Genomic DNA, 15,677 nt, shown 5'->3' on the forward strand with positions numbered 1-15,677 from the left:
AAATTATATATATTTGTTACATTTTATAAATTATAAAAGTTTTTGTGCATGTATTAAAATATTACAATTATTAAAAATATATTTTGAAAATATTATTAATATAATAATATATTATATTATTAAATATTCATGTATTAATATAATTTATTTTAATATATATTATAAAATAATGTTAAATACAAACTGCTTTCAACTTTAAATCTCTCAAGTATGCTGTTACCCTACAAGACAGAAATGAGATTTCCCAAAACAATTACTGGAGACTGAACTGAATGGAGAGCAAATAGTGAAAACAAACAGACAGACAGACAGATAAATAATTCTCTCCCTGACCTCAACAATGTCTCAAACTGTCAAATTTTCAAAGACCAAAGTCTGCAATGAAAAGTCAGAGATTTCAACATGAACACAAACAATTCTCATCAAATGATCTTGTATACGAACTTTTGACCTATTTGGGTCTATTTTTAGAGAAGCTTCTAACAGAAAGTAGATATCTAAATACAATTCTAATAAGTCTCTAAAAATGTTCATGTGGATACAGACCTGATCAAGAAGAAAACCCAGCAAACTCAAGCAGGTCTTGACCTCTAACCCTGTGCTTGCAAAGGATCAATCATCGCACGGACCTAACGGTGAGCAAACGTGCTCCAGTGCAAAGACAAATAAATCACAGAGCCCTGTCTGTTTTACAATAACTGAATCTCAATCATGTAAACATCTGCGCTGCGTGTCCGGAGCTGTTGAACACGTCTGAACCGGCGCTAGGCCACGAGCCAAACCCTTGAGAAACCGCCGGGGATTTTCTGCTATCAGGCATTTGTCTGAAACATGTATGATTCAATCAGCGATGATGATCCGTGCACATAAACCCACGGCTCTGCTCTGTCAGAAGTTCTTTAGGTATTAAAGGAGTATCATCCGGTTACCGCATCCCTTCAGGAATTCATTAAGTCCCGAATCAAAGCCAGCCGAGAGGCGCTACGGATCCTAATCACGATTCACAGCGAGCCGAGCATCTCGGGGTGGCTATTCTAGCTATGCATGCATAATTAATATAAAATTTTTCCGGGTTTAAAGTAAATAATATCCAAGATAATATGAGTGTATAAAATATATATTTAATAACTTGTTTATATTATATTACTTATAGTTATGGTTTAGAATATTTATGATTTTAATTCAAATAAATATATACATAAAGAACTATTTGAGGTTAACCTGATCAAGAAAATAACATTTAGTTGGCCAAATAAGGCCTGCCATTGAAATTATGAATTATTAAAATTGTGAAATTGTCAACTATGTTACCTGTCAACTCATACAGTTCGTCCGTAACATAGTTGACAATCTCACCAGCAGGGAAACATCTTTTCTTTGTAATATAAAAAATGGTGTTTAATGATTAAGCTTGATTAAGTTACACTGATTCAATATACTGTACCAATAGTTGCTTTACTGAGAAAGCATGTAAGCAATAAAATACTAGAAAAAGGGACTATTTCATATCGCCTCCCTGTACGATTCACCACAGAAAAACCCACAAGCCCACCGGCACAGAGTGCAAAAACCACAAAGGAAGCTCAGCATGACATGTGAACAACATCCACAGCGATCCCAGAGCCCGCCGGCACAGACAGACGCGGCCAATCAAAGCCAGCGCTGCAGTTTACATGAGCGGCGGATCCACACTGACACTTCAGAGCAACTTCACAACTCAACGAAACCAGCCTCAGCTCCTCAAGCTGACCATTAAACATCAGCACTGAGAAGAAATATCGCCTGATATCGTGCAGCGGCTCTCAACCCAAAAATACATGCCAGGTCTGTTCTGATAAAGTCACAGAGATGAATAACAACGCAATGCTAAATGCACAGCAAAATACGATCATCAAATCATGAATAGCTACAGGCATACATACATTTATATATACACACATACACTTTTTGGGGGGTTTAAAGTAAATAATAACAACTATTTTATCAAATATGAAATCTATATAACTTGTTTATATATAACTTGTCCTATTGTATATGCATATATGATTATGCATTTAAACCCCAAAATATAAAATTTTGGGTTTAAAATGATATCCAATATATTGTTGAGTAATAAACTATGAAACACATTTAATTACTTATTTATATTTTTATATATAAAATAGGCTAACCTATGAATTTATTATACATTTAAAAAACTATATATATATATATATATACTTTATATATATATATATATATATATATATATATATATATATTTAATTATTAATTAATTTAATTAATTATTTAGTATCTCGGTTAAAAAAAAATTGTATTAGCAGGACAAAAGAGACTGCATCTTATTACAAAAATATGTTTTGAAATGTGGTGGAAGTGAGTTCATGAGTTCCTGCACTTATGTGATGCATTCATTGTTGGATATTGTTAGAATAGACAAGTTAAACTGGTTAGCATGTGAAAAGTATGTTTGCTTTCTCCCCAGGGACAACATCTACATAGGCACATGCAACTCACTTTTGCAACGCAGAAGAAAGTCAAGTCAGACTGATGTTGATTATGGACAGGTTGCGTGATGGCCTCATCCTCAAAAACCATGAATAAAACCACACAAGATCAAAGAAAATACAACCCAGATGGCATTAAATACAGGTTAAATGTTTTACTACTGTCTTAGGTTTTGCTGGTCCTGTATAGTGGAGCAAAGCCACAAATAATTATGTTGCTTGAGAGTTTTGCAACTAATTAGGAGACGGCAGTAATAATCAATCATGAAAACATTTATATAGGGCGGCACCTTACGATCTGATTGGTTAAAACTGGGATGCCCGTTTGCACGGGACACATTATAGACAGACAGACTGCATCTGAAGCAATGGACAAAATCGCATTCTTAAAAGTTCACAATTTTAAGCTTGCACTAATGTTGCAATGCAATCAACAAGAGACAATTATGCAGAGTGATTAAAACAAGCAGAAAGATTTCAAAAGGAAAGCAAATCATCAGCAAATAACGTTTTGTTGACGGTAAAGCAGGTACAACAATAAGAAGATAATAAAACTCCAGCAGTATCTTTTGTCCGGTATAAAACAACACACGTTTTCAGGGGCCAGCGGCTCTATTCACGCGCCACAATGGAGGGACTTCAGAGGAGCTCGACTTCCCCGGGATGTCTTGACCTATTGACAGCGGACTGACCTTATATACTCCTGTGAGAAAGACTATTGTGCTCCGGAGTCAAGCAAGACAAACAAGAGGGGGGGAAAAAGAGTTCCCTGCGGTCTCAAAGAGTCTTAAGTCAATCCTGAGCAAAGCCCTTCAGAACGGGACGTTAATGGTCATCAAACTCCAATCACTTTGAACCAGGCGTCACTTCTGAGGTCTAAAAGCATCCTATTCCAAAATGAAGCGTTTTTTTCTAAAACATGCATGAAAAAGCATGAAATATTTTAGTGCAGAGAGAAAAATTAAGATGCTTCGCACAGAAAAAAATCCACCAAAGTAGCCTTTTTAAACCAATTCTTAATTACCCTAAATCATTATGTTAAATTTGGAAATTGTCCCGAAATTCCTCCACAAATAGCCTGGAACTATGTGCACGGCTCCAGACATCTGGCACGGATAAAAACAGCTTTAAGCGATTCTTCCACGGTTTGTTCACCTGGAACCGGCTGAGCTTTATTTGGCGTTAATTGGTGGCGACGTGTCGAGCGCTGAATGCCGACTCTCTCTCGCTCTTGTCTTAACTTCTGAAGCGTCTCGGCGGGGAGTTTTACTCTGTTTCCATTCAGGCCTCCGGTATTTTCAGCTCCTCTGCTTTCTTACCATTCGCTTCATTAAATTCTTCTCCAGTGAGAAAGGGCTTGACGGACACTGAGAGAGCGGGATGTGTGAAAAAGGCTCCGGGGGAGATGAAAGAGGCCCCCGGGGCCCCGGTGACCATCAGCTCGGCCGGACCTGAATAATCCTGAATGGGCCCGTCGTTCTTTCACATCCTTTATTCTGACTGCTAGAACTCTTCATTGCGCACAATGGCAAATGCACTAAAACTGTTTTCTCATGCTAATGGATGTGAACTCACTCCCACCAAATGCTTTTTCCTACAGGATTTAAATGGGCCAATTAGAGCTTTTTGGAGCCTGTTATGGCTCCTCGTTTTCTATATCTCAGTGAATTTTTTAACACACAACAAGCGCCGTAACGGCCGAGAGAGATCACAGAAATCGATTGTATTTCAGGAGGAAAAGCAAACAGAGAAAGAAAAAGAAAGTCTGAAGAGCAAACATCAGGTCTTTGGACTCTCAACAGCTCTCTGAACTTCTGTTTGCATTCATTAGCCTCTATTACACTGTTTACTTAAGCTAGTATCAATACAAAACGACCATGCTTATTTTAATGCAAAAAAAAAATTTAAAATAAAAAATCAACCAAGAAAATACACTTTAGTGCAATGCACATATTTTCCCTCCACAAAGTTCAACTTTAAAACTTTGGAAGGAAATTAAATTGCACATGCACTAAGAAGACTGGACTATGAAATATTAAATGCACACTCATTAATGAGTAATCTAAGCATGCAGACTCTTTCTAACACGCCTGGGTGAGTAGATGTGTTTAGGACTGGTGCCTGGCACCTTCTGATCACATCTTCCCCCATATGGATCAAATTGCAGAATGTTTGGGATTCCAGTGTCAGGAGTCAAACAAGAGTCGAAAAGCAACTCTATTCGATTCTATAGCTCGTATTTGTAATGCAATTTAACTCCTAAAAGTAACTCTTAAAGTAAGAGTTTTGTGTGCCAGAAAAAAAAATGCAAAAGAGCCGATGGGAATATCTTTCCATACGAGTCCATAAACAACAATAATAATGTAACAATTTTAAAAGCGTTGACTGTTCGTTAAACACGCATGTGCATTTATAACGTGTTCAAATGAATCACTTACCAGCTCTGAAGAGTGAATCAAACTCGCGCAAACACGATCAAACTCTTTCTTCAACTTTCTGGCTCCAGAAAACAGAAGCGCGTTCCGCGAACATCCATCAAAACACGAGCGAAGATCTGCGCGGAAAGCGGCGGCTCTGAGGCGAGGACCGGTCGGGAAGTTCAGCGGACACTCTCGGATTCTTCTTCTAACTTTTACGGTCCATCACTGAGAGCGAACGAAGGAAGTTTTCATCTGCGGAATCCTCGGAGAAGTTTGGGAAATAGAAACAACAGAAGAGTTTGCGAGCGCGACTGTTTGCGGTGAGACCCCCGGTGATCTGTTTTCAATTCTCTCTCTCTCTCTCTCTCTCTCTCTCTCTCTCTCTCATGGGTCGGGCTTCACACAGAATGATCGCACTGACAAAAGTTACATCAAGTTTTTCTACAAGGTCATCCTGTAAAAGTCAAATGCTGCATGCAAAGTTTTGCTATGAACTTTCTAAACACGTAAAAAAATAATATATATTATTAAAACTTAATAAAAAAAATTAAAGGTGTATTTAAATGAATTATTATTATTTTGTATTTAATGATTTAATTGTTTTATATAGGCTAATAGTGCTGAAAAGCAGGAAAACAGAGCATCAATATCGATGCATTTCGTCCCAGATCTCCCCCGCTTAAATCAGCCTCATTCATCACTTTTAGCTGACTGTGGGTCTGTATTTCGAATAGAAAATGGAAATGGGGTCAAAACTAATTCGTGTGAAGTTTACAGCAGATGAAACAACAATTAATTACGCTTAATTAACTCACTTAGACGTGAGCTGCTGGACTAAAATAGATTATGCTTAAATCACCATTAAAACCGGTACACTTCAGTATACTGTAATTACACCTACCTTTAATATATATAGGCTCTAGAGCATATTAACATGATGATCCACATGTCAAGGTGTGTGCAATTTTCATGCAAAGAGGAAAATAGACATTTATTTGGCTAAAAACAGTTTTCTTTATCATTTTTAATCGATGCATGAAATAATTTGTACATGCTTTGCAAGGAAAAAAAAAAAAGACAAATCTGAACTTAAACAGCGTGATTAGAAATATGTATTATATTAGACTAAGAAAACACTTATTGAACTCCCCAAATGTGTTTTAAAACAGCATTGAATGTCTGTTAAAATGTATTATATTAATGATAAAACAAACTGATGGTAGCAGTATTTTAAAGATTCATTTTAAATATGCACAAATCTGCTAGAATCCCATGTTATGGTGCTATAAGTGTCCCTTAAGTAAGTAATCTTATGCATTTGTGGTGAACATGAGACAAGACGGTGTGTAATATAGAGGCGAGAAGCCGTTGCATGCACGCCGTACAGCTCTAATAATGACATCACTGCTCTGGCTCGCCGTATGAGCTCATGTTTAGTGCACTAGCTAGTGATCATTCAACTCTACATTCTCAGGAAAAGAGGTACAAATCTGTCACTGGGGCAGTATCCTGTCAAAATGTACTAATATGTACACTTTAGGCACAATTTAATGTATACTAATTTGGGGGTAAATATGGTACAAAGATGTACCTTTTAGCTTTTGTACTTTAGGGTAGCTTCCTGAAAGTGTACAAAGATTTTTCCTTTTTGAAACACTAGTTTAACCCAAGACTTAATGCATTTGGATCAAATCTTGTAAGAATTATTTATGCATTAAGAGAGACCGGGGCTAGTTGTCACGCTGGAAAGTTTCCAGTCAAAGGTCCAAATGATTCAATCTAATGATTATTTTCTCTAGCACTGGTTTTGTTTGTTTCAAACACCTAATTCACATCTGCCTCAAATTACAATAATGCTTTGTTTTGTAATGATTCAATGCATGAAACTAAAATTCCAATAAGTTCCACCATATTTAAATTATATAGATTTAAACTGAAACGTTAAACTGTGCCTTGAAGACAAGAGTATTTTCTATGCATTTTAGGTTAACACAAGCTATAATTCTAATTATTTTACAATTACAATTATACTTGTTTTACAGCTTATTTCAGCTGAAAAGCCTGTAAAAGGCTGCTTAATAGTAGATTTTAAATGTGACAACATGTCCCATATAGTCAGGAAATGTTAAAAGACCACTGTAACCCTTTTTTCCTAAGCAATAATTGTGGAAATGTTCAATAGCTTTTTTGTAGTCAAAACCTTAAGATTTGTGTTTACAAAGACATTGACTTTTAAATAAAACCATATATATATATATATATATATATACATATATATATATATAAAACACAGGAAAAAGGGTGTGACAACTAGCCCCGGTCTCCTCTACAGCTCATTTTTCTACAACGGTAATTTGTTCTTTCTTTTCTCTTTGTCCTGAGTCATCAGTTTCCTTTTTAATAAAGTGCCTAATAACCACAAAACACAGACTAATTATTTTTCTGATGATGTATTTTATGAGTTTTAAATCAAATTGATATCGCTCATCCACCCACCGCTCGTCTTTTGTGATTTTTTTTACTGACCTTTTTTTTTTCTCATCTTCTCAGAATGCATCTGACACCACAGAAAATCCCTCAGCATCCAGGAGATCCTTCCAATGAGCGTCCTGTCAGAAGCAGATTTCACGTGAACATCAGATGGACCTACTGAAGGGTCATTACTGTCAGGAACAAGACCAGAGTTATGCGATAGCGCCATCTAGTGCTTGATGTTCGCAAGAGAGATGCTGCAGAAGACTGATTTAAGCTGTAAAAGGTTTATAAAACCATACTTAAGTCAATAAATGCATCAAATTGAACAGACATACTCATCCAAAACCCTTGCATGACAGGAACCTGCTTTCAGACCGGCTTCACAGGCAGCATGACGTCACATCTGGAGGAAATTAAAGCAGCTTTAGAGAGAAACGCATGCATGATTAATGAATAAATACAGAGCTTTTTTTGGTTAGAAACTGATTTATTTTCATCGAAAAAGGGGCATTCATGCTCTATTGTAGCATTATTTATGGCCTACTACTATAGTTTTCAATTAACTTTTATTTTTATATTTTCAGTTATTTTAATTTTAGTTGAACCTTTAGTAGTTTTATGTGCTTTTGACATTTTTTAATAGTTTTTGTTCTTTTTAGATATTACTACTTAGGTTTAATTTATTTTTATAAAAATAAATAAATAAATAATAGATTTTTTTTCCAGTTAGCAGTTTTATTGCTTCAGCTTAAACTTATTTCAGTAATTTGCCAAGGCAACATTTGTAATTTTCTTTTTTTTCTTATAATTTATAATGACCCTGTTAACATGACATGTTTTTATAATTTATAATAACCCTGTTAACATGAACTAAGAACAATATTTCTATAGCATTTTAAGTTTTTTATGCTCTTCAAAGCTGCAACAATTTGATTTAAAAAAATACATTATTAAAATATTTGATAAAAATACAACAAAAAATATTTAATGAAAATATTACTACAGAAAATCAGCATATTAGAATGATTTCTGAAGATCATGTGACACTGAAGACTGGAGTAATGATGCTGAAAATTCAGCTGCGCATCACAGAAATAAATTAAATTTTTACATATATTCAAAAAGAAAACAGTTATTTTAAATTGTAATAATATTTGACAATATTACTGTTATGAAATAAATGCAGCCAAAAATCGTAATTCTTCCAAACTGTTGACACAAATAATTATCTAAAAAGGGCACGCACAGGATTGTGGGATATCACGGGCAGCACACGAAACATCTGTGAAACACTGGATTCTGGACGTGCCTGACGTCTTTCTCTGTATATAAAGGGAACATTTTCCATCTTTTTTGGAGTATTTCACAGTAACTTTATCTTGGGCCCACATGCTGGATGACATTTGACCTTTAATATCCGCTGTTTTCCCGAGCGGCTTCCCGTTCCAGCGGTGTATTAAATCAGATATGCTGCGCTCATAATGAACGCCTCGTCCCAGCGCTGACCCCGTGACCTCTGGGCTTCATATCTAATTGATTTAGATTCAGCCGTCGTGATTGGGCTCTGTGTCGGTTCGGACGCTCCGGGGTGGGATTCGCCGTGACCTCACAGCGCAGGCATGAGATGAAGGTGGAAACGCGTCGGGATGGATGTGCAGATCGCAGCTTTAATCCGTGCAAAAGCACTTCATTAGTGTGGAAGCGTTACGGCCAGATGACATCCAGTGTGGGTTGATTTCCAGAAACACGGACAGGGTGGGATCGTCCTGGATCGCTGGAACAGAAAACAGGACCTGCAATAAGAAATTAAACACTTTCAATTAAGTTATCATTGTTAGAAAACTACATTAGTTTTTCTTATTTATAGTTTTTCTTAATTTTTTTTTTTTGACAATGTTTATTGGGTTTTAACAAGAATAACATACATAATAACGCATATCAAAATAAAATAAAATAATAATAATAATAATATACAAATTTACAAACATACCCACCCACCCCCAGAATAGTGTGATTAGGGTTGCAAAAAGGTGGAAAATGTCCAGTAAATTTCGCAAACATTCCAGAAATTTTGTAAACTTTCCAGGATTTTTTGGAATCTTCCAAGGATTTTTGGAAAGTTTCCAGAAATGTACCGGAAATTTTCCTCCCCTTTGCAACCCTAGTGTGCATACATAACAACAGCATTTAAATGTGAAAAGAAATTACAACATTCTCCAGGGTATGTCTACCTGGCCAAGCACTAAAGTTTCTTTAGTTGAGTCTGGAAAGACGGCAAAAAAAGGAAACCAGATACATCTGAAAGTATCCACACTCCCCGTAAGTGATGCACTGATTCTTTCAAATGGGAGTATACTGTAAATCTCTTGAAAGCACTGGTGAATTGATGGTGGTTTGTCTTTAATCCAATTAAGTAAGACATCTTTGGGCAATAAAAAGCAACTTCTGAGCAAGAGTGCAAGTGTCGAGTTATTGTGTACCAAACCTAGGATGAAGAGCCAAGGGTCTTTACATATAGTATAACCAAATATTCTCTAATCTTCTTTGAACCTGGCTCCAGAATCGTGAGATTAAAGGACAGAACCAAAACATATGGCTATGCGTACCAACACTACTCTTACACAAATTGATGACCTTTGCGGATTCATTTAGTTAAGAATGTATGGGGTACAATGCAAGCGATGGACAATTTTATACTGTGTTTCTCTTGCTTTGTTGCAAATAAATCTACTGCCCATATGTTTTAAGGCCTTCTCCCACTCTTTGAATATATATAAATATATTTGGAAAAGAATTGGGGGCATACACAGAGCCTAATGTGACCATTTCTCCTTAGAGGTGGCCCTAAATAATCACATATCTGCCCTCTTTATCTTTAAACTTTTGATCCACAGCGGCGGTAATGTGTCTCGTTATATCAGTGACAAGTCTCTCAGAGCTAAGCGCCTGTTGAGCTTGATCTTGTATGCCATCTTCCTGTTGCAACACCTCAGCCGGAGCGTCAACCTTGACGTCTTTTTTCATTGTTTTGTCGGATTTTTTTGTACTTCGAAGCATGTTGCCTCTGCTAGACATTATCACGAAATTGTTTCACGCTCCTTTTAGTTGAGTGACATCACGTGACCCCTTTTTCTTAATATTTTGAATCAGCTTTTATTTATTTTTATTTTCAGGTTTCATTTTAATTTTAGTCAATTTTTAGTAGTTTTGTTATGTGCTTTTATGATTTTTGCTAGACTGTGTTCTTTTTTAAACATTACTATTTAGGTTACATTTATTTTAGTTTTAGTTTTTATTTATTTCCTGCTACTTTAATTTAACTTATTTCTGTTAATTGCCATGGCAACATTTATAATTTTTATTTATTTTACATATTATATATATATAAGTTGAAGTTTTACATACAAGTTGTTCCCTTTCATGGGAACTTCGAACTGCGTCCTCTAGGGGTCGCTATGGGGAACGCCTCGTCGTGACCTGTGTCTGAAGCATACATTGAAAAAACACCAACTCGTTGGCCGGCGACAGCCATGACGTCACTACCGGTGCGACTATAGTATAAATAGGCGCCGGGAGCACACATCACTCTCTTCTTCGTCTTCATTGACTGTTCTGTTTGAAGCATGCATTTCCAAGGAAAAAGTAAGAGCTATCTCTATTTATTATGGCGAGCACTAGCAGAGCATTTAGAAGGTGTGTGCATCCGTGTCATCGCTATTTGACACCAGATGACACACACGATCTATGTGTTGTTTGTTTGGGCGAAGAGCACGCACGCGATGTCCTCGAGGGGGCAATCTGCGTGCATTGCGAGCGTTTTCCAATGAAAAAGCTCCGTTCTCGTTTGTCTCTCTTTTCAAGTAAAGAGGGGCAGCCATCTGCTTCCCGCAATTCAGGACCCGCCGCTGCTGAGGCACGGAAGGGAATGAGCTCGTGGGGATCGCAGGTGGATCTGGCTGATGAGTTTGAAGAGGGGTTTTCTCTTTCGCGATCGTCGGCTGTGCACGAGAGTGAGCCGCTGGAGGATGATGTTATTTCATTAACATTGTCTGATTCAGGGGCCATTGCTCTGCTGGGATCAGCCCAGCAAAAGCAGGAAATAGCTGAGGAGGGCAAAGAAGCTGAGGCTGAGCCTTCCCAATCCTCCTGCCCTGCGTATGATGAGCTCTTAGAGGTTATGGATCGCGAGGTTATGGAAGCGAACTAAGGAAGTGACGTCGCGAGGTCGTCTCGAGGAACGTTATCTTTCTGGCCATAACCCTCCAGCTCAGGTGAGCCTTCCTTTCTTCCTGTTTTTCATATAAAGATTGAGAAGGAATGGAAGAGGCCATTTTCCTCACGCATCCATCGGTTTCAGCATACCAGTTATGCGAACATCGAGGCGATGCGCGAAAACGGCTATGAGAGAATGCCCCCTGTAGAAGAGACGCTAGCTAGCTATCTCTCTATGGGTGAGACATCATCTCTCAAAACTCCCTCCTTGCCATCCGTGCCTCTTCAAGCTACATCTAAATTGAATGGCAAGGCATACGCAGCAGCAGGTCAGGCTGTTGCTTCGCTGCACACGATGGCGGTGCTCCAGGCATACCAGGCTGACCTGCTGAAAGACCTGGATAAAGGCGAGGGCCTTTCTTCTGATGAGATGGCTGAGTTGCGCCGCACCACGGATCTTGCTCTCCATGCTACTAAGCAGGCTGCCTCTGCCATGGGCAGATCTATGGCGGCAATGGTAGTGACGGAGAGGCATCTGTGGGTAAACCTGGCAGACATCGGGAAGAAAGAAAGGGGTTTTCTTCTCGATGCCCCGGTTTCGCCCTCTGAACTTTTTGGTACATCCGTTGAGACGGTCGTCGAAAAGTTCAGGGAGGCGAAGGCGCGCTCAGCGGCCTTCAAAACCTTCATTCCACGAAGGTCCAGGTCTGAGCCCGAACAACCCAGGGGTCCTGGCCCGTCTCGGTTTGAGGATCAGAGACGAGCACAGAAGGCTAGTGTCGCGACTCGCGCTCCTCCTCCGCCTGCGGGTAGGGGTAGGAAGTATCGTGGGTCAAAGGGAGGTAGGCAAGACCTGAGGGATGTGATCCAGACAAGGCGTCAGCGCTTTCGTCCGGATCAGAGTAATACTTAGGTATCCACTCTTCCCCTCAGGGGGTGTAACATCTACACTTTTCTTCCCCTTCCTAATTCCCCTGTAACCACCATATCTCCACCTGACCGAGGTTAGGTGGAAGCTTCCTGCATAACAGTCTCCTTCTGGACCTATGATGTTTTGGTTGGTTCTATGGCTTCATAGTAACCACCTTACTGATGGTCCGGTCTAAAGGCTTCTCCGGACAGAGCTCCGACGCGGGAACCATGGTGGGTGAGTACAATCCATGTCTAAAATATATGTATATATAAATATATAAATAATGAACTGGTGGTTGTGTGTATAACCCTTCTGCTAGTTTCTTTGCAGTGTTTCCCGGGACCCGTGTGTTTCTGTCCCTTTCTAGGGTAGGTCCTCGGTGGGCACCCCCGCTGCTGGGTTCAGAAACCGGGTGCTCGACTTGCAGTGTTTTCACTCGTCGTTATATGTCCAGAAGGTAAGTAAGCCGGGTTTCGGCTTCATACTTCATGGATCATGCGGCCATAACACAGGCTTCTGCGGGAGTTTTTGTGATTATCAGGCCCCCGGCGCGTCACTGCAAAAATTTCCTGGACGTCCGGGCTGGGGTTACGCTTTCATGCTACCCTGACTGGTCTACCGTATCTGGGTCGCCCTGAGGGGTTTCCCGATCACCAGGATATCCTCTTGAAGCATCGCCCCCCTCACCATTGAGGGTTACTGTGAGTATGATGTTTCTTTCAAGCGTTAATCCTCTTTAACTTAACGTTCATCTGCTTCTCCCATTTGCTCTTGTTACATTGACTATCACGCTATACAGACTAACACAGTCAGATACAACAATCATTTCTCAAATATGTATTACAATATATATTGATAAATTGAACATTCACTTCAATGGTATGCTTTTAACTGATTTCCTATAGAACTGCAGCTCAAACTATTTCAAATATAGTGAACTAAGCTACAAACTCCATCATAAAGCACAGTGTTTCCATCTAACATGTATTTTGAGCTGCAGCTCTTCATATTAATGGTGATTCACTAGTTAGCAGTAAACCGGTTACCTCACCTGAATATGTTCCTAGATTTGTGTTGAATGTTATCTTTGGTATGGACATTTTATTTGTAAACATCATACTTTTTTTTCCGCTTATTTCAGTTAATGTCAGAAACTAGCGAGCTAAGCCAGTAGTAGTTCTGAGAGTGTCGTGTAAACATGACTGAATTCGAGACAAATTGTGTCAATTGAGTGAGTCATTTACGCTGGAACCGCTCCGATTGATTCAAACTCGTGACTTCGATCATTCAGTTCAAGCGATTCACTAGCAAAAACCAGATCAAAAGAGCCACTCATTTTTGAAATTCGACATCGCTTGAAAGGATTTTAAAAAGCCCGTATAGTGATGGGTGAAACGGCTTTTCGAAACTCAGAATCAGTTATTTCATGATTCACTGTTTCGAAACGCTCCAATCTAAACGTAGGCCTATATCTCGAATCATTTGATTCGGAACGGGTTTGCGAATCATTCGGAAGGGCTCATAAAGTGTGAAGTGAAAAGTGACGTGACATGTGGCCAAGTATGGTTAACCATACTTGGAATTAGTGCTCTGCATTTAACCCATCCTAAGTGCACACACACAGCAGTGAACACACACACACCGTGAACACACACCCGGAGCAGTGGGCAGCCATTTATGCTGCGGCGCCCGGGGAGCATTTGGGGGTTCGGTGCCTTGCTCATGGGCACCTCAGTCGTGGTATTGAAGGTGGGAGAGAGCACTGTACATTCACTCCCCCCACCTACAATCCCTGCAACCTTTGGGTTACGAGTCCGACTCTCTAACCATTAGGCCACAACTTCCCCTTAGGGGAATATATGCCCAATATATGCCCTAATCCCTTCGAAGCTCTCACTCCAGAGGGTAAACCCTTTGAAGGGATTAGGGCATAGGGATCATGTGCAAAGGATCATGGGGGCCCGAAGTGTCCATCAGTTGTACCTTTCGAAATCCTTCATACGAAGGGCCCTTTGAAGTGGCCAGTTTTGAACACTTCGGTTTGGAACGACCCTTCAATATGGCAACCATGATTGTTTTCACTCCGAAGTACCCTTCAGAGCCGTTTGGAACTCAAATCATTGGGTCTTCTGAGCGCATATCACACATATTTATTTATTTTTTTCCCTTTTTTATTAAGCCGTACAAAACATTAAACCATTAAGGCATTAAAGTTACAAAACAAAGAAAAAAGAAAGAACACAAAACCTTTAGAGAATTAACCATGGTTTAACTATAGTAAAAGTGTAACTATGTATTTTTATTATTTTTTTTTTTTTTTTGTATAACCACCGTTTTACTTCAAATACTATGGTTAAACTGTCGTTAGTGTAGCAAAACCATGGTTAATTTGTGGTTACCACAAATTAATTTTTTCACCTTAAGAGCACACATATGAATATAGAGATGTCGTTTTCACTGCTTTAGGATTAACAGAACTTTGAATAGTTTCCATGTAATAATAATAATAATAATAGTTTCCATGTACTCGTCTAGATCAACTTTGAATAAAGAAAAGAAAGATTTAGAGCCAGATTTTTGTTTATGTTTGTGAAATTTATCTAACAGGAAACACAAATTAAAGTTATATTTTCTTATATTCTCTTCTGAGTAGTTAAACAATCCAAAGAAAACATCTTTAAAGCAGAAAGAAAAGTCACTTAGAAGATGAGATCGGATGAACATGAAAAAAATCTGACCAGAATTTCTCTGTGGTTCATTGCCAAACAAGTGAATGAATCTTTCTCAGAAGAGACCAAAACAGCAGCTCACTTCAATGTCTGACTAATATTATAATCACGTCCATAAGCTTTTTGTGAAATTTGGAGTAACTCATTAATCTGTTGTTTGATCTCTTCATATTTAAGGAGAGAACTATAGTTTCCAAACTTGTTATGATTGTCAAGGGTGTAGAATTTAAAATAAAATAAATTAAATTGGAAAAAAATATGTCGACATATACGTATATATATATTTTTATTTTATTTATTTTTTTTTAAACCAAAAAACAAGTAAAAATAAAAAAAAATACTAAAACTTTAACTAAAATTAACAAAAAATTTTTTTTTTAAATATTAATAATTACTGTAAAACTATATTTATGATTCATTC

The 15,677-nt window shown here is 38.3% G+C and overlaps 1 protein-coding gene and 1 long non-coding RNA gene across 2 annotated transcripts in view; one reads left to right on the plus strand and one right to left on the minus strand.

Moving 5' to 3' along the window:
• Window positions 1-7,808, minus strand: part of LOC107741990 (zinc finger protein GLI2-like) — a 104,322-nt gene extending 96,514 nt beyond the window's left edge. The window contains exons 1-2 of the mRNA XM_016554824.1: window positions 7,738-7,808; window positions 7,454-7,536 (exon numbers count right to left, since the gene is read on the minus strand). Coding sequence (XP_016410310.1) covers window positions 7,454-7,511 — 58 coding nt within the window. The 5' untranslated portion in view covers window positions 7,512-7,536; window positions 7,738-7,808. The remainder of the gene's footprint in view (window positions 1-7,453; window positions 7,537-7,737) is intronic.
• Window positions 7,809-12,445: 4,637 nt separating this feature from the next.
• LOC107742000 (uncharacterized) overlaps window positions 12,446-15,677 on the plus strand; it is a 21,134-nt gene continuing 17,902 nt past the window's right edge. Inside the window, exon 1 of the long non-coding RNA XR_001640263.1 lies at window positions 12,446-12,516. This is a non-coding gene — a long non-coding RNA (uncharacterized LOC107742000). The remainder of the gene's footprint in view (window positions 12,517-15,677) is intronic.

Source organism: Sinocyclocheilus rhinocerous, unplaced genomic scaffold (genome assembly GCF_001515625.1).
Source record: "Sinocyclocheilus rhinocerous isolate Xijiao unplaced genomic scaffold, SAMN03320098_v1.1 scaffold586, whole genome shotgun sequence".
Classification (NCBI taxonomy): Eukaryota; Metazoa; Chordata; class Actinopteri; order Cypriniformes; family Cyprinidae; genus Sinocyclocheilus; species Sinocyclocheilus rhinocerous.